Below are 18,634 nucleotides of genomic sequence, written 5' to 3' on the forward strand. Positions count from 1 at the left end.
GCTCGGGGTTATGGCCCGGAGAAAACGTCTTTCTAAAAACCACCGCCTGGCTGTTGGCGCCACTGGAGTTCCCCCGAGGGAGGGCGGTGCGGCCCCGGGGGGCGGAGGGCGGGGGGAGGCGCGGCCTCCCGGGCCGCCCTGCCCGGCCCCGCGGCCCTGGGCGCGCAGCTCCCGCCGCCCTTTCGCGCCCCGCACGGTCCCGCCCGCGCAGCATGGCTCCCCCCGCTCCCCGGGCGCTGCCTCTCCTTCTCCTCCTCTTTCTCCTGCACTTCGCCGCCTCCTCCAAGCTCAACACCCCCAAGGTGCTGCTCCCCTTCACCCGCGGCACCCGCGTCAACTTCACGCTAGAAGCCAGCGAGGGTTGCTACCGATGGTGAGTGCAGGTGCCGCCGCCGCCCTTTGTCCCTTTCTCTCCCCTCGCCGGCACCTGCGGCGGCTCCTCGGCCCGCGGCGGGGCCTTAGGGCTCTTGAAGCAGCTGGGCCTTTCCGCATCGCTTTCACCTCCCTGCGGGTGGGTTTGGGCGGCCCAGCAGTGCGGGAGCCCAGCAGTGCGGGAGCAGACGTGGAGATAATCCCTACGGGGAAAGGTTGTTTATTTTGTGCAGTGGGGGTTAAACCCGCTGGAGGGAGGCAGTGTCTGCAGGCCGGGCCCAGAGGGGAAGGTCCCTGCTAGTGAAGGAAGCTTCCCGCCATGGCTCCGTGCCCAACATGTGCCTTACAGCCCGTGTGCACCCACCCACACACCCCACACGTCCACCTGCTTCTCCCTGTACCCCACATGCACACTCCACCTGCTCCTGCACACACACCCCATGTGCCCACCCTGCTGTCCCGCACACCCACAGTGCCACCCCACACACGCATTGCCACGGTCCCACGTGTGCGGGGACGGCACCCAGAACTCCTGCTTGTGCTGCTGGTGGGGAAATGCCCCTTCTGTTGCTGTAGTCAGTAATGAAGGTCCTGACAGCTTTGAGCTCGGGGTATGGACAGAAAGGAGTCGTAGCTAAGTCGGGAGCCTCTCACTGCTGCTGTAAGTGTAGGTAACAGCACCCTTAATACTTCACCTGGGGATAGTGAAGTCGAGTTTTAAAAGTGAAAGCTTTCCCGGTTTTCGTAGTGTTGTGCACGTGGGATGTACTCCAGGAATTTCTGGCTGGGAGCCCCCTTCCTGCCTCGCACAAGGGGGAGGACTGGGTAGTGTTGAGCACAGGGGCTGAAGGCAAATCCCACAGCGTGTGCAAATTTAGAAAGCTCACAGTAGTCTTCGTGTTAAACAAATGTTGCCAACTCCTTGTCCTTTCTGTAGCGCTCCAGAATGGTAACTTAATCAGTAACGAGCAGAAGGTACCCACCTGAAAAAGAAGTGGCAGTCGAGGTATGTTTAGGATGATACTTCAATATATGCCAGATGGATGCGTGTAGCAGTTTTCAATTGTTTTGTGTCTGGCAGTTACTGAAATACGTCTTAAAGGGCCATATTTTCATTCTCTGTCAGTTTATTTGCTTGGTTCTTACACATTTCTCATCTCTGGGCTGGGTACAAACCTTTGGTCTGTGACAATTTACATATTCTGCTTATGCAGAAGAGCAGTAATTAATTTTATCCAGAAGTTGACTGAATGAAAGTTACCAGATGAGCTGCTTGTGGTCATGTAATTTAATTCTTAATGGACTGCTTTAGTGAAAATCTCACAAGTATGGGTTTTTCCTCTTTTCTTACTCTAATTTTCGAAGGCTACTGAATCTTTAAAAGGATTTGGTTTGTGAGGTAAAATACACTGCATAAAGCTGAAACCCAAAACTCATCAAAGAACTAGTAAAATGTGGAAGTGTAGACTCTTTCCTGTTTGCCAGTGAGCTGTTAGGTGATGCCGGGCTGGCTGCAGCCATTCCTGCACATGCCAGGTGCTATCCAGCTGTCAGAAGTATGGAGATCTTTGCTAATTTCACTGAAGTGTACAGATGAAAAGATGTAGGATTGTACTCCAGAGAAATGCCAGACTTGATCCACATTCATATCTCTAATGGAGGTGATTTTTCTGCACTTCAGAGCATGTTCTGTTGGTGCTGTTTACCAGCAATGACTCATACCCTCATGCTGACGGGCTTCAACATCCTTTTCCATCCTCTCCCTCTGCCCTTCAGAGATGAATTTTGGTTGAGAATTAAGGAAACTATACCTAATTCACCTTCTCTGTGCCATCATTTTCTGTGGCAGGATTGTTAATGGGTGTTTATTCACTTCTGCTTTGCAAGGCCTGGCAGGATGTGGGTTGTAAAACTCAACGTGCGCGTAGCAAGCGCTCCGGAGGAAGCAGGAGTTCTGGGTGTGTGTGACTGAGCACAAGCAGCAGTGGCACTGGGGCTCTGTCCCTCTACATCCCCACAAGCCTGGAACTGTGGGTGGTTAGAAAGAAATGTACTGGAGGAGCAGCTCCACAGCCACTTGCTGGCAGGTTTCCTGTGCTTCCCATTGGAGCTGTCAGAAGGAGCTGCTACTGGAGAGGGGCTGTTGAACTCAACAAGTTAGGAAGTACCAAATGCAGTGACTTGAGAAGGAGTGACTCTTCCTCACATTTGCAAAATGATGGGTGTGTTTGCATGCGTGAAAGTAGGGGTTTGAATGGAACTGGTCAGATTCAGGCCCTCTGTGTCTGGAGAGGGGACTGAGGGTGTGTAATACAGGAGATTGCGAGGTTAGAGGTAACCTGTGAGAGCTGTTCGGGTTGTACAGCAGCATCTGATGCCAAATGACACCTTTTGAAGGCCTGCATTACTCATCTCAGACATTCAGAATTCATACACGAGTGTCCAATTTCCTGAAAATCAGTCTATAGCATGCTGTGACCTTATTTTCTCCCAGTTTCCCTTTGAGCCTTCAAGTTTACCTCTGAAAGTAGGAGATTTTCAAAGTGATGGTGTCTGAGAATTCCACTGATTCCGAGGGAGCAGGTCAAGTTCTGTCATCATCCCAGCAGACTGGGAGTGGTGGTAAGGTTATAAGCATGGCTGTAAAGTATTTGCTGATTTTCAAGATGCTCATGCCTTCTGGAGTTTGGGTTGCCTTTATGTTAAAATTATTTTTTGGGAAAAGCTTTGTTTTCAAAGCATACAGTGTTTCCATCTGTAAATACTATACATGATACTATCTTCAGGCATAACACACAGTCTGTGCAAATAAATTTAGCATTTATATTACATCTGTATTTATCTTTTAATTACCTTAATCTAGAAATTATGCTTGAAAGAATGAAAGCATTCCGAAGCAGAATTTTCTCCTTGAAACCTGCTGTAGCGTAATAACATTTTAAGGAGGAGGAGGGGAACACACACACACACACACAAAAAATTCTCCCCAGGATACACACCCTGGCTGGGTATTTATAGCAGAAATTATCTGCAGTGTACAAATATGTTTACGTATTTCATTATTTCATACAGTGTAGAATTAAGATACATGGTGAGAACTGATGGAAATGAAGAGGAGTTTATTGCCACCTTAATGAAAGGTTTGTGTGTGCTACTGAAGCCCTCACTGAGGAAGTTGTATCAAGGTAATTGCCATGGGAGAGGAGCTGGTAACAGAGCAGTAAAGGGAGAGATCCTGTGGCCAAGTGGTGTTGGAGGTGTGGGATGCACAGGTACTTCCAGAGAGCCCAAACCCACTGCACAATGCTGCTGTCACAGCAGTTGGCTGGCAAAGCTCATTTTCTAGCTCCTTATCTTGTCATGTTTTTGCTGTAAATTGATTTTACTGCTCCATGGGATATATGTGGTGGCTTATGTGTTTTTAAAAATGTCTATCAGTAGTGTTGTTCACTGAGATCTGTTGCTGTGCTCTAAGACCAACAGTCTCATCTCTGGTAATCTGGGAGTTGTGGTGTTTCCTGGATCACCTGTTTTACCACAGGTCTAAACAGTCCTGTCTGACTCTCACTGAAAAATGTTTCGTGTGAGATACTGTTAACTTCCACATTACAAAGTGACATCTTAAATAATGTTTGTTATCCCCTTCTCTGGTTCTCACCTGCTCTGCATTTCCCTCTTGTAAGGCATTGCAGCTGGTAACAGGATGTTCTCCCTCTCCCTGACTTGCCTGGCTGTACCTTCCCAGCAGGGCTTCAAGCTCTTTTAAGTGCCAGCACGAGCTCAGAATTGGGCTGAGGTGTCCTTGTTGGTAAAGTGAGAGGGGCTGTGCTGCTGTGGCTCAGGTGTGTGTGTGTGTTACCTGAGACTGCTGGCTCAGAACCAGAGCAGGGGGTGCGAGCCTGCCGCAGAGGTGTCCTGCCAGAGCCCAGGAGGCACAAGAAACAATGTTGTCTCTCTTAGCTCATGTCTCAACATCAGTGCAGGTTTACTCCTCAAAAAGCTTTTTCTCAGTCTGAGCATGCCCTGCCTGGAAAGGCAGACAGAAGGATTAGGGTCTTATTGATTTGGGGCAACTTTTCATTGCTGAACACCCGTAAAATAAACGTTTTAAGACTTTTGCTCATTTTTTAGTGCCAAAGAGTGACTTTATAAGGTCCCTGGTGTATTGGTCAGTCCAGTCTTCCCAAACTCTTGGAAACTTTCACTACCCAGTTTCCCTCTGACTACATATCTGCCCAAGAGCCTGATAAAATACTAAAAGATCAGATCAGCTGAGAGTCATGGTGCAGCTCCACAAAGGTGGGTTTTTGCTGACTCAGTCAGTTTAGTTTGAAGAGCTGGCAGAACAGTATAAAACACTGGAGCAATAAGAATCAACAGAGAATTGCTATTGAGAGAAAACAGTAATAGGTGCCTGATCTTTGAACCAACTGATAAATTAAGTATAATCTAGTGAGGTATTGACATGCAGTGTTTCAGAACAGTCGATTAAAGAACGCAGGCCTGGGTATGGGTAGATGTGTAGATACAATCTTGGCACATGGCTCTGTGTCTGGGGCCCTGGAGGGGGGATGGAAATCATGAATGAAACAGAAATCAGCAAGAGGACTGGCAGCCTCTTTGCCAGTGCCATTCATTCCTCAGCAAGTAGGACTTTATTCTGAGGGAAATAAGTACTGGGGACTTTGGTGAGCTGTTTTCCCCTCACCTCCTCACTACTCTTCCCAGTGCTTCCTCCCTGCCCTGCTGTTCCTTACAGGTGCTGGCATGGGATCCAGAGCTAGTGCCAGAAATGCTTCCCATTGCTGCCTTCTCAGGATCTAATTTTGCCCTCTGACAAGCCCAGCTCTCAATGTCACACGCTGCTGAAGAGCTGCTGTAGTTGGCAGAGGATATAAATTGCAGTTTCATCATTCTAAACCAAAGTTTCTTCTTGCCCATCTAGGACCCAGTAGTGATCCCAGAGTAGTACCTCTGTAATTTGCAGCCTGGTTGATTAATGCCTTCGCCTCTCTGTGCTTGGCCCTGCATCCAGGTAGCTCTAAACAGAATGTGCTTTTGATATTGCTGAATGATAGAGGGGTCATCAAATACTTCGTATGTTCTGCTGGAAAAAACACCAGTCATGCAGCTAGTTTTTAAATATAAATCCATAGGTAACCAAGCTTCAGAAAGGCCCACTTGAGTAAAATTTGTATTAAAAAAAGACGTTCAGCTGATACTCTACCTCTTAAACTACTGCTAGAAGCCGAATAGTGTATAATCTCAGGTTCTCTACTGCAGTGACAACTAAGAGTTAACTGGCTTTCAACTGTAAAAGCTTGAAAGTTCCTTTAAAATTGTGGAGTGTTTGTAAGTTTACAGTTAAAATTTAATTTTTGTTGATCTTTGTTCCTCCCTTTTTCTAGTCTGAAAAGTATCCTGTAATTAGACTCAGTTTTACAACACTATTAGTGCAAACTGCAGTGGTTTTGTATTACAATTCATGGCCAGATATTAAAAGAACAAATACAAACCCCAGTGAAACCCCTGTTGTGTTGTAAACACAATCAATTCCAGACTGCAAGAATGCAAAACCCTCAAATTAATAACAAAAAATCTAATGGCAGAGAATATTAAGCAGTGTAAAGAGCTAAATAAAAGTCAGTTTCATACATATAATACTTACTTTAAAATACCTGCATGCAGACTAACTCAAATCCACATGCTCAGCTTCAAAAGCCAACCAGCCAAGTACAGGAAAAACCTTACTGGTTGTGAATGCTAATGTTGTTTAAAGAAACGCTAAATGTTGGAAAACTGTTTCGTGGTTGCCTGAGAACAACAGAAAAATAACTAATTACTCTTAATGTCTAAAAAATATTTCAAGCTTTTAGAGTGCTAAGTGTGCTATTAATACAGAAAATCATATTATTTTATAAACAGTGTAAACCCTACTATGAAAAATGTGCACATATTTGTGTACATTGCTTAGGTTTATACAATAGATAAAACAAACAATTTTCAGGTTTAAGCTTCTAATTGCTGTTTAAATTCCCCATTGCATACTGCTGTGGGCTGTTTATTCCTTGATCAGATAAAATACTTTGAAATTCTGGGCCAGCAATTGGTAGTGTTGTTTCAAAATCCTCTAAAACTACTCCTTATGTAAGCAAAATCGTGTTGGGAGCTTAAGGTTAGGAACAGGATTTGCAATTTTATTGCAGTGGCTGCAAGCAGAGGTCTCTGCTCACCTGGGCTGCAGCTGGTAACTCTCAGATAATTGACTGTGGTGTGATGTGTTATTTTTTGAATAAATACAATTTTAGTTAAGGAGAAATTTAATTTTTCGCTCGTGTTTGTTGGATTTGTTGGTTGTGCCAGTAAGAGGAGGTAAAACGTGTAGGGGGGGATTCAGGCATATTGTTGATTCAAGACATTGTTTGTTTGGAAGTCCCGTCCCGCTCCTTGTTGGGTTAGAGAATTTTCCCTATACATCACAGGTAGGCATTTTTGTACATCCTCCAGTAAAAAAGGCTAAACCCATCCAGTTTCCCCATCTTTAGCAGGAAGGGGATCCAGTGCCCAGCTTAGATTGCATTTACCAGATAGCGCAGTGTTTTCATCAGAGCTGCTCTCACCATCCGGAGAAACAATTCCCGCACAGCTTTGTCACCCATCAGTGCTTGCTTTCATTGTTCTAATCCTTCAAAGGGCCCTTGTGCGCGGGCTGTGAGCCCGGGTCCCGAGCAGCCCGCGGGGCTGTTCCGGGCGCTGCATTCCCGAGCGGCTGCCGCTCCCCTGCCCGGCTCCGGGCTGTGCGCACGGCTGGGAGCAGCAGCTGCGGCCCGCGCCTCCGCCACGGCCCGGCCTCTGCCTGCTGGGTTATTTCGCTGCCTCTGCAGGTAGCCTTCCCATGTATATTGCTGCCACCTCAAATTTACTTTCAAGAGGCTTGGTTCTTAATAACTCTTCAACTTTTGTTGTTGTTTGACTTGACATTTTTGGCACGCTGGAAGGGAGAGCTGGACTCCACTCTTGTTATGCCCTGGCCTGTTCCGTGGGTTTAGGGCAAGGTTGTTCAATTCACTCTGGGCGCTGAGTGGGAGAAACAACAAAATTCTCAGGAGGCTGCAAACTTCTTGCAGACTTCAGAACATTAAGGTAGATTAAGGTATTTGGCAAATTTTAAAACAACATCCAGACAAAGCAAGGCACTTCCAAACTTTAATTTATCCAGACACCACACGGCATCGACTGGAATTTTTTAGTGTGGGTTACAATTTATTTTGAGAAGAAAAACGTAGGAGAAGAAAGAGAAAGGTGTGTAGCCTCCCTCCAGCGATGCAGCGTGGTCTCAGCTCCGTGCCAGCCCGGGCAGCGGGGCAGCCCCTGCGCACACGTGTCCCTGTCCTTCCCCGGCTCGGCTCCGCCGGGCCTCCCCGGGCACGGCTGTGCTTTGCTGTTCCCGGCCCCACGCGGTCACAGGCACCGATTCGGGGCTCCCAGCCCGCCACGGGTCACTCCGACATTTGCGGTCAGCCCCACTGTTGTGAGCGAGGCTGAGACTTTTGAAAGGAGAAGTCAACTCGTTTATTTATTAACTGCTGAGAGCAGGAACCCAGGGTAAGCCCAGGCTCCGTGCGACAAGCCAGAATAAAACAATACTCCAATAAGACACTGAGACCCACTGGGTGCTCCCTTGGAGCCCAAGGTCCGCAGGAGGACCCCTCCCCTGGGTGCAGGTGGCTTTTAGAGTCTCTGGTGCCACAAACTGGTGCATTTCTCAATCCTCGCGCTGATCGGTCCCTTCCCTGTCCGCTGGTCGGTCTGTACCTCCGTGCATTCCTTACCAATCATTTCCAAATAAGTCCGCTTCATTGGTTGGCTCGTTCTCCAATCCCAGTCCAGGGCATCGTCCTCATCCCTTGTACCCTACGAAGCAATGGACTAGAAAGTTCCTTCTGTTAAACCCATTGGGTCCTTGTTATATCCCCATCCAGGGTTACGTTCCAGCATTACACCCGTACAGTCTTGCAATTTCCCTTCAATTAACATGTCCATCTATTCCACCCTCAACTCCCCTCTTTTATATCTCATTTAAACAGTAATAACCAGCACCCTGAAACCAATTCATTTATTACAGCCCCACTGTGTCAGTGTGGAGCAGAGACTGAGCAAGGCTCGAGGGGCTGGGGGGCAGAGCAGTGACCGCCCCACCTATGCAGTGCTCGCCCTGTCCTCCTCCTTCCACCCGGCTGTTCCGAGCCAGTCACTCATTCCTGCAGTGTCCACCCACATCCATGGTGAGCTGCCCACAAGCCCATTCCTGGAGCAGTTGTCTGCAGAGAAGCCATGCAAGTCGGAGCAGGGAGTAACAGACTCACCAATTTTAGGTCAAAATTCCATGTAGGCTTACATTGCACCAAAGATGATTATACAACTTTGCATGTTTCACACAGTGTTGCGTATTTCAGCTAACCAGACTAAATATTTTTTTCCCCTTAAATTTCTTGATTAAGGAATGTTGTTTCTTGCTGTTCAGAGCCCCTGTCATAGCAAGTGTATATAATTGTGATGTTCTGCCATTGGGGAAGGTTCCAGTTTTTTCAGAACTGTGTTTCAAACTTGTTTTGAAAACACGGTTAACAAGTGGTGGATGGAACTTTAGTTAAACATGTTTCACCTTCATTTCAGTGTTCTGTATGTGTTTTCACTTGTTCCACACCTTAGAGGTAATCAGTAGTGAGGCCAAAGGCTTGCAGCTTTGAGGAGTAGCTGGGTACAGGGCTGGATTGCCTTCAGCAGTGACCTTGCCATGGTGGAGAGAAAGCCGTGCTTGTCTTTCCCCTTCCTCAGCCCACGCCGGAGTCCTGGGGAGCTGCTGACCATGCAGCACGTCCCAGGTGAATTGCTGGGGTGGCTTTAAGGCAGAGCTTTGATTTGTGTGCTGACACAGCCCAACCCCGCGCAGGTCGTCCACGCGGCCGGAGGTGGCGAGCATCGAGCCGCTGGGGCAGGACGGCTGCCGCTGCTCGCAGAGGGCGCTGGTCCAGGCGCGCTCCTCGCAGCCCACGCGCCTCACCACCATCATCTCTGCTGAGGACACACGTAAGTCTGAGCTTGGCTGAGCAAACCACTGCTTCTCATGGGCCTCCTGCTGTGCTCCGGAAATAGAGCAGAGATTGAGAAATGCACAGACAAATTTCTGTTCCTATGCACAGTCATTTTAGGCTTTCCGTGGGTGTGGGTTTTAACTTCTATTTGGAAACAGAGGGTGTGACTGAAATATAAAAAAACATTTAATAAAAGTTATTAATGCAAATTCATATACTTTGCATTTGAAAAAGCTGGAAGTTGCCTTTGTGTCTGTCATACAGTGTACTTGGTTAGTTTTTATAGTGACAGAGAGGCAAAACCAGATGGCCAGTTAAAGGCCTTGCAGTCACTAACTGAAGGAGTTTATGGGGGTTTATTTTCTGTGGGTAAAAGTCATTAATTTCTCTGGGACATGAGAGCACTGTAGCAACTCTGCAGAAGCAGTCAGAGACAGCCCCTGTAAGTGTCAGTGCAGATGGAAATCAGAGTTTGTACAGATCTGTTCTGCAGTTCAGTGAGGAAGGGAGCTGTTCTTGCTTTCTGAGCCACCCTTTGACCACGCGTTTCTTCATCGAGGTCATGACCAAGTTTGGGTTCTGTCAGTGTCAGTGTCTTGTGTCACTGGCTAAATTTGGGTTGCATCTTGACTTATCGTTGTTCTTGATGAGCACATGCAGTGTTGTGATTTGTTGTGCTCTTTCTGATGTCCCTTCAAGTGACTGGACAAGTGCTTCGCTGTGATGCCATCGTTGATTTAATTCATGGCATTCAAGTTGTGTCCACAACAAGAGAGCTCTACCTTGAGGATTCACCATTGGAGCTCAAAATTCATGCTTTGGATTCAGAAGGTAAGAGATTTGCTTGTAGGAGATCAAATATGTATTGAAAGTTCTAATTGTCTGATGCATGCACTAGCTTTATTTGGGACTCAGTTGATTGTTTGAAGCCAAGTGGAGAATTTTAAGGGAGTTCTCTGGACAATACATTGTGAAATTGTCTTTTTTCTTTTGAGCTGAGGTAGTCTAAAGAATTTTGCAAAAAGATGTTTTTGTGACCAGTCAGGTATCCAACAGCAAGTTCAGAGGTGATGTTTGAGACCAACCACCTATTGCTTAATCTGTTAATTACTACACAAACACTCACTTCTGGGAGGCACCATTTAGGCTCATATGAGTCAGTGCATTTGGGCTGAATGCATCATTATTTAGTAGGAGCAGAAAACTTCTGCTTTTTGTAGTCTGTAGCATCAGAAGAAGAACCATGATCTGATAAGAATTTCATGCTTTTGACAATCAAGTTTTGTGCACACATAACACACCAAGCAAGGGATTTTTAGGACAACTTCTGAAAGGAAATAATGTATCAAGCAGCTATAAAGGTTGAATTAATTGTTTTGGGTACTTTGGGAACCGAGCCATCATGTTTGTAAACCATGAATGCCCGGTGAAGTATGGTGATGTGTTAATAACGAAAAATAAATTTGTTTTTATCCTATGTGTAGTGCTGGGTTTGTGGCTTGGTGTTTGTGCAAACTCAAGGGGGCTCCATGGTTGTTCTTGTAGGGATAAACCAGAAATTTCCTTGGGAAATAAGTCATGGTTTATGTTCCAGGAAGACTCTATGCTTGTTCTCTATTTTTGCTCTAATCTGGTTGTTTGATTTGTAGGAAACACTTTTAGCACCTTGGCAGGGTTGGTGTTTGACTGGACAGTAGTGAAGGACCCAGAGGCCGATGGCTTCTCAGACTCCCACAATGCACTACGGTAAAGTCATTTCCTTTGGTCTCAAAAGCCTGTTCTGTTTGTGTAAAAACACTTCCCAACATCTAGGCAGTTCACTGAACTGATGCCTAAAATAACAATGCTTGAGGGTCAGTCGTTTCAGGTTGGGTTAAGTGTCTACCTACGTGACAGCCTGGCACTTCCACCTCTGTTCAGTTTAACTGATAGTGTTAGTGAGCAGCTCTGGGGTTGATCTTGCTGAAACATCTCTTGCAAAAGGAAGATTTATCAGTAAGATTGTTATCTCAGGATTTCAGCAGAGTTCTATTTTTAGCTTTCTTTTCGAGGAAAAAGTCCCTGTCCTTTTCAGAAAGGAGCTCTCCAAACCTGAAGAATTTCAGGTGTCAGTGGACACTTGGTTCTGGGGTTGAAATAGGATGATTGCTTGTGGTGAAACCAGTTCTCCTACAGAGCAGAACGGTTAACAGCCAACTTCCATCCTCAAACCAATATTCCAAATACACTGCAAGGGGAGTGGGGGGAGCAAGCAAGGCTTTGCTGCTGGATGAACACAGACTCTGATTTTGCAGCCCTAGAGAAGCAGCAGTAGCTGGGGAAAGCCTGTTAAGCCCATAATACACCTGAAGCTGCAGGTATGAGTGAGAGCCAGAATGAATGGCTTAGTGGGACTGGGTATCCCAAGTCCTAGTCCATGTGGAACTTCTTCTTTCAGTAAAGTATTTGCTGATGGGATTTTAACCAAACTAATATTGATATATGCTCTACTGTTAGCATAACTATGATAGCATAAAGATATTCTACAGCTGGTACAGCTTTGCAAAATAAATTATAAATTGTCATAAATACTTTAATATCCATAACTGTTCTCCATACGGCCCTACTGGTTTTGCTGTGCAAGTGCACGTGAAGCCAAGCAGATGATGTGCATACAGAAGGTGACACCCTGTAAAACACTCCCCTCTTTCCATTTCCTGTCATTTTCCCGTCCATGGCCAATTCCTTCCCTCTCTTTTGCCACTTTTCCTTGAAATTTTTAACAGTTACTGCAAGTGTTCAGCTTGTAGATGATTTTCATTGTTACTTGTTAAATACATCCTGGCTTTTTGAGAGAGGTCGAAGTTACATTCTGCGTTTGTTGAGCTGTTGCTTTTCTAAACTTAAGCTTTGGGTCTTGCACATCAGTTGCTCTACAATATAGAGAGTTTTTGCAGTCTCACCTACTGTACAAACTGGAGGGGTCACTGTAGACAACATGTGCAGTCTTCTGATAGCTCACAAGCAAGCTTCAAACAAACTTATCTGTCACAGAAATTAGCTGCAGATACCTCGAAGAATGAGTAAAATTTGGATATCTGGTTCCAGGCAAACATCTTAAATTGGCTTAAAAATGGAAATGGCTGGGAATAGATGCTGGTGGTTTCTCTGTGGGCTTACAAAGGTTGGTTAACAATTTTCTATTCACTTTTTGATTCACCTTTCAGTATACTGAAGTTCTTAGAATCCACTTACATTCCTCCTTCCTATATATTGGAGATGGAAAAAGTTGCCAAGCAAGGAGATACCATTCTGGTGTCTGGAATGAAAACAGGGAGTTCTAAATTAAAAGCAAAACTGCAGGAAAGCATCTATAAGGTAAGAAACTTGAGTTTATCCTTATCTTTTGAATATTTCATCTCGTAGCCCAGTGTTCCAGGGGTGCTGTGTGTTTGCATTGTGGATGTCAGTGCTGGGTTGACTCTGTAGCCCACATCACAAGAGATGACACCCTGGGAGGGCTGGAGCTCGGTGCAGTGACCCAGCCCAGGACAGGGCATGTGCCAGAGATAATTTCTAAACCTCTGACAGAAGGCCCTGTGGCAGAGGAATGCACTCCCAGTGCTTCCATACAGTTGAAGTTCTCCTGATATTCATACTGTACATACAACTAGAACCATTGCATTGGCCCTTTAGTCCCTTCAAAAAAGAACCAACTAGAGCAGTTCTTCTTTTCAGTCAATAGACATCTAGAAAAAGGTCTGCTCTGTTGGAAAGAACTTTATTTCCTGTTGTGCTTGAAATGAGTGTCATAGGAATAATTTCTTATATCCAGTTCTGCCTCATGAGGTTTTGGTGTCCAGGGAAGGGCTTTGTGATCTGAGTGTCAGAGCTACCAGTGTTCAGCTCCAGTGCTGGGTGGTCTTCCCAGCTGCTGTGGAGGTCTGGGATGATTCTGTCTTTGAAGCTTGGGCTCACTGAGATTTTCATTTCACTCTGCAAACAGCTGTTTCTTCTCTTAATAGAATTTACAAGCAGCCGTGAGAGTAGTATGTTTAATTTAATTTATCATTGTGCTGGTATCAGCTTAATACTGCACCTTAAAAAACTGCCTCCATAAAATTGGGGTTTTCTGAAGTTCATCTCATCTCTGCAGTCTGGTTTTGCAGATTTGTGTTACTATATTTTCTGCTTCATGTTTCTGCTCAAAGCAGAATGGCCGTGGGCTATCTGAACCTTGGCTGTAAAAAGTGTTCCACTGAAATATTATCTACATGTGTGTACTGGTACCACTGGTAAGGTGGCACAAGTAGTAGTGCATGCTGAGAATTGTATTTTTGTTACAAAATTTAGTTTAGTTCTGCCTAATTGTACTGAGTACATGGACATACTCTACATTTTATCAGTCTGACTTCTTTTGAATGCTTGTAGCTTGGTTAGCTTTCTGGTTTAATATTTATATTTCTCAATTAGTTTTGAGCTGATACTGTGAGAGAAATGGAAACAATATTGTTCTGCTTGCAATTTTTTATCTTTCTGATTAATAGTTCCTTTCAATCTTTCACTGCTGCCAGACTGCACATTTTCAGTGAACATCCCTCAAACAGCTGTAAGAGAGTTTATACAATTACCTGTTGTATTCCTGATTTAATAGACCAGTGAGTTGGATGCAGCTTTCTCAGTGAAGTTATAATGGAGATGCTGTCTGGAGGTGCCATGTTTTACAGGGGGAAGATGGATTTCTGAATGTCTGAGTGATCACTGAGCATCTGCTTCAAGTTTTTCTGTATTCTCCAAACTGATCTTCATACAGACATGATTTTTTTCTTAATTCTTGCACTGTGTGCACAGAGCAAATCTCTGTACCATTTACTGTCCCTTGCATTGCCCTGTTGTGACAAAATTCAAGATGAAAAGATAGAGCCAATTGCAGCTAGTAATGTTTTTCACTTCTAGATTCTAAGTTCCTGCTGCATGGTCTGTTTCAAACAAATGAGCTGCTTTAAATGTGGTTACTTTTTCTCTTTTTTCCCCCTACATCAACAGGATGTACACCCTGCAGAAGTCAGATTGCTTATTTTGGAAAACATCCTTTTAAATCCAATATATGACATCTATCTTCTGGTAGGAACATCAATTCAGTACAGAGTTCAGAAACTGAGGCAAGGGAAGATCACAGGTTTGTTCTGTTCTCTTTTATTTTTATTTTTTAATGCTTTGTGTGAATTTTTAACTGCTGAGAAATTTTTAATTGTGTTTAAACTACTTTGTTAATATTTAATACTGTTTTCCTAAGGCACACAATGATACAGCTATTTAGTTCTTTCAGTCAAAAAAAAAGTGACTGTTATGAATATACTCTTGTAGATTTGTCAAGGATGTAAAGACAAGGGTAACTTAGAACAGGAGCTAACACTGTCATTTTAGATGTTAACAGTCACTAAGGAGTGACTTTCTTACTTAAATCAAATTTAGATCAGTAACTTTTCTAACAGAAATTTTTTATTGGCAAATGGATTTGCTCCACCAAGTGAAGCCTTTGTAAAGGTTAGCTGGCTTTATGCCCACTTGAGAGTGCGGTGCCTTGAGTTTTCCCTCTTCTCTCGTTTTTCCCTTTTTTCCTTTTTGTCTTTTTTTTTTTTTCTTTTGAAGCTGGAAATCAGTTGGATGTTAGGTCTTAATAGTGAGATGGTATTAACTGGGAACTGCAGTTTCACAGACATTGTAGTTTGCCAAGAAGCTCATTTGTGTGTGTGTGTTGATATGACGACAGAAGTGCTATTTTTACAAGCCATTAAGAGTACTGATTTAATATGTGCACTAGGCATCAGTAAAAAATAATCAGCAATAATTAGCAGCAGCCAAACACTGCCACACCTGCTTTTACTGGTTTGTGTGTTGTGTTGTTTTGCCTGCAGAAATAGCGATGCCATCAGATCAGTACGAGCTGCAGCTCCAGAACAACATCCTCGATCCCAAGGGAGATCCCTCCTGGCCAGTTGCCAAGCTGGACCAGGCAACATCCACTGTGACTGCATTGCAGCAGGGGCAAACCAACCTCGTCCTGGTGCACAAGAGTATCCTTCCTTGGGAATGCTTTTCCAGCCACTACTCTGTGGCAGGGGACAAGCTTTCCACCCTTTGCAACACAAAAAGATCAAGTTATCCTCATTTGTACCAAGAGTGTGGAAATCAGGAGCACTGGTGGAGCCATGGAGAGCAGCACTGCTGTGAATTCAGTCTCAGCAGAGCTGTCTGATGCCTTGGAATGTTTTAACAAATTAGGTTGGCAAAAGATCACTTAAATCATGTGTATTCCCCTCAGTCACTGTAGAAATGTGATGGGGCTTTATTTAATTTTTATGTTTCAGTCATTATATTCTCCAGTGAAATCTCTCCAAAGTGCTCACTGTCTTGCACTGAAGCGGGAGTAATGTTTATTTGCAGTGTACAATTAGCTTTAAAATAGCCAAAGAGGCACAAGGAGTCCCAGGAAAATGCTGCCCTTGATTTGACTTGTGCTAAACTTGTGTGTTCCTTTACTGAGCCCTCAGGTATCCGCATGCAGGGCGTGTCCAGGCTGCCCAACAGCACTGTCTATGTGGTACCTCCTGCATATTTGGGTTGGTGTTGATGCAGTCTTCCTGATTGCTTAGTGCAATTTCTTGCCTTGTTTCTGTGATTTTCATGCTGTATCTCCACGCTTCCGTTTCTTGTGTTAGTTTTCACAAAAGAGTGATTTTATTCATAAAAGTAGCTCGATGTGAAATAGGTTTTATGTATTTTCCTGTGTCTCTGTAGTCAGCAGTTTAAAATAATGAATGTTCATCTGCAGAGTGTGGGCACCAGAAGCAAAATGCTTTTCTGCATTAGATAAAGAGGCTGTTGGTTTGTGCTGTTCAATATTTCCTGTTTTGCAGGATTTACAGTTCATCCAGGTGACAGATGGGTCCTGGAAACGGGCAGACTTTATGAAATTACGATTGACGTGTATGATAAATCAAGCAATAAGGTGTATTTATCTGATGTAAGTTGAAATGTTGGTATACTTTGCAGTGACTGTCTCCTAAATCCCTGCTTTGAAATTATTTGTGTGGTTTCTTACTTACACTGAGACAGGACAGTGCAAAGCGTGTTGTTTCTTGCCTTTTCATTTTTTCCATTTGTTTTGTTGTTACTTTTTAAAAATAAAGCACTCTGGGTGACTCATGTGAAATTATTGGAGTCTTAAGTGCTGTAGAAAAAAATGGAAGTTGGACAGTGTCCTTCAGGTTGGATGGGACTTGGAGCAACCTCAAATCATCCAGTGCCACCCCTGCCATGGCAGGGACACCTCCCACTGTGCCAGGCTGCTCCCAGCCCCAATGTCCAGCCTGGCCTTGGGCACTGCCAGGGATCCAGGGGCAGCCCCAGCTGCTCTGGGCACCCTGTGCCAGGCCCTGCCCACCCTCCCAGGGAAGAGCTTCTTCTTAAGTTCTATATACTAGGTACCAAATGTACACAGTTCTTAAAAAACTATAATGAAAAATAATTTTAAAAAGGTCATTTACAACAAGAAAAAAATGTATTAAGTTACTGCTTTTCAGAATATTGGAGGTATGGGAATGTTATTTTATTTGCCCATAATTGCTTTTTGGGATGCAGATCTGGGTTTGAGCTAGAGCTCAGCAGGGTGCTTTTAAGGCAGTTATATTCACATGTTCTTTTGTGTTTTAGAAGGAAAAAGTTAGAAAATTACTGTAAAATACGAATTATTTAGTGGTATAAATATAGGTACTTTCATGTTAAATTGCATGTTGCTGATAATTTAAAAAAAAACTTTGTGGAGTTAATGCTGTGTCTAAAGGTAAAATCTTACTGAAAGACTGAAACTTCCATAGGGAGAATTCTCATCAGTTTCAACAACGTGTCTTTGAACTATGCTATTAAACAATAGTTTGCTCATTGACTTGTTGTATGTTTGTGGCTTTCTGTCCTCTATTAATGTCAGTTACCTGTGGCAATTTCTATTTCATATTCTGGTTTCAGAACATCAGAATTACTACAGAGCTGTCCAAAGAATACTTTGAGGTGCTGCAGTCATCTCTGAATGGATCCTATCATTATGTGATGGCACTAAAGGCGGGTGTGACCGTGATTGATGCTGCCCTGACATCAGTAGTTGATCAGGTGTGTCTTTGTGAAAACTCTTCTGCTTCACTGGTAGGCCTAAAAATAATTGAGCTGTGCAGTAGTGATTTCATAGCAAAAGGCAGCCTAAGAATTACGTGGGTCTGAGCTGTCTTGCTTTGAACAGATTAAGAACCAAATTCTAAAATCCTTTCTTCATGAAAACTGTCAGTTGAGTCAACAGAGGATTTGCTTAAATAGACTGTGGGATTTTGCTCCCGAGCATGTGGCAAACTCCTGTTAAGGCAGTGGTGCACAGCACTGATTTCTTTTCTCGTGGCAGATCCTTGTCCTGAGCAAGGGGCCTCTCACAGGCTGAGGGAATTTTACACTTTATTGTGGTAGGATCATCACTCTCATACCCTGGCCTTGTTCTGCAGTCAGTTACATTGGGGAAGTTTGCTATCAATTGGTAAGTGACCTTAAACTCTGGAATGACAATCTGCCAAATGTATCAGCCTGCACATTTCTCCAGATTAATATTCATTAACTTTCTGCTGGTTGGGCAGGCTGCTGAATGTGTGGCTAACTAGGGCACGTGGTGTGGAAGTGAGTTGCTTTTGCTTGAGACTTCAACACTTCAACCCATTTGCTGTGAGATCATTTTAGTGATTCCTTGAGCAGGATTAAGTAGATCCTTGAATGTGATAAGCCATGGTCATTCTCTGTGTCAGAGATGTTCTCTTCAATGGAAAGGCATCCACTGAGAGCTGGTTTTCCTTCAGAACTGCAGTAGCAGTGTGTTGTGCCAGAGGGTTGTGGCACTGCAGTGACAGCAGAGCTGTGAAGGCCAGCATTTGCAGGGGTTGAGCAATGGGTCTTCCAGGCTGAATTTTGTACAGAGTGGGATGAGCAGAGAGTAAATGCAGGTGTCAGGCCTCCAGACTGGCTCTCCAGATGAGGTCTCAAGTAGGAGTAGTGAAAGGGTGTATTTCTTCATGGTGTTTGCCTTTTAAATGAGTGTGGGCACCTGGATCTCCATAACAGGAGCACTCATTGAGTGCCGTAGCACACCTTGC

At 44.5% G+C, this 18,634-nt stretch overlaps 1 protein-coding gene across 1 annotated transcript in view; it reads left to right on the top strand.

Annotated features, from left to right (window-relative positions):
- Nucleotides 1–212: 212 nt before the first annotated feature.
- Nucleotides 213–18,634, top strand: part of NUP210 (nucleoporin 210) — a gene marked incomplete at both ends in the record, with an annotated part of 50,085 nt that continues 31,663 nt past the window's right edge. Inside the window, 10 exons of the mRNA XM_082288542.1 lie at nt 213–373; nt 9,326–9,462; nt 10,167–10,298; nt 11,117–11,213; nt 12,674–12,824; nt 14,493–14,625; nt 15,365–15,523; nt 16,001–16,069; nt 16,367–16,473; nt 17,475–17,615. Coding sequence (XP_082144668.1) covers nt 213–373; nt 9,326–9,462; nt 10,167–10,298; nt 11,117–11,213; nt 12,674–12,824; nt 14,493–14,625; nt 15,365–15,523; nt 16,001–16,069; nt 16,367–16,473; nt 17,475–17,615 — 1,287 coding nt within the window. The remainder of the gene's footprint in view (nt 374–9,325; nt 9,463–10,166; nt 10,299–11,116; nt 11,214–12,673; nt 12,825–14,492; nt 14,626–15,364; nt 15,524–16,000; nt 16,070–16,366; nt 16,474–17,474; nt 17,616–18,634) is intronic.

This window comes from Coloeus monedula, assembly GCF_965178545.1.
Source record: "Coloeus monedula genome assembly, chromosome: 11".
Classification (NCBI taxonomy): domain Eukaryota; kingdom Metazoa; phylum Chordata; class Aves; order Passeriformes; family Corvidae; genus Coloeus; species Coloeus monedula.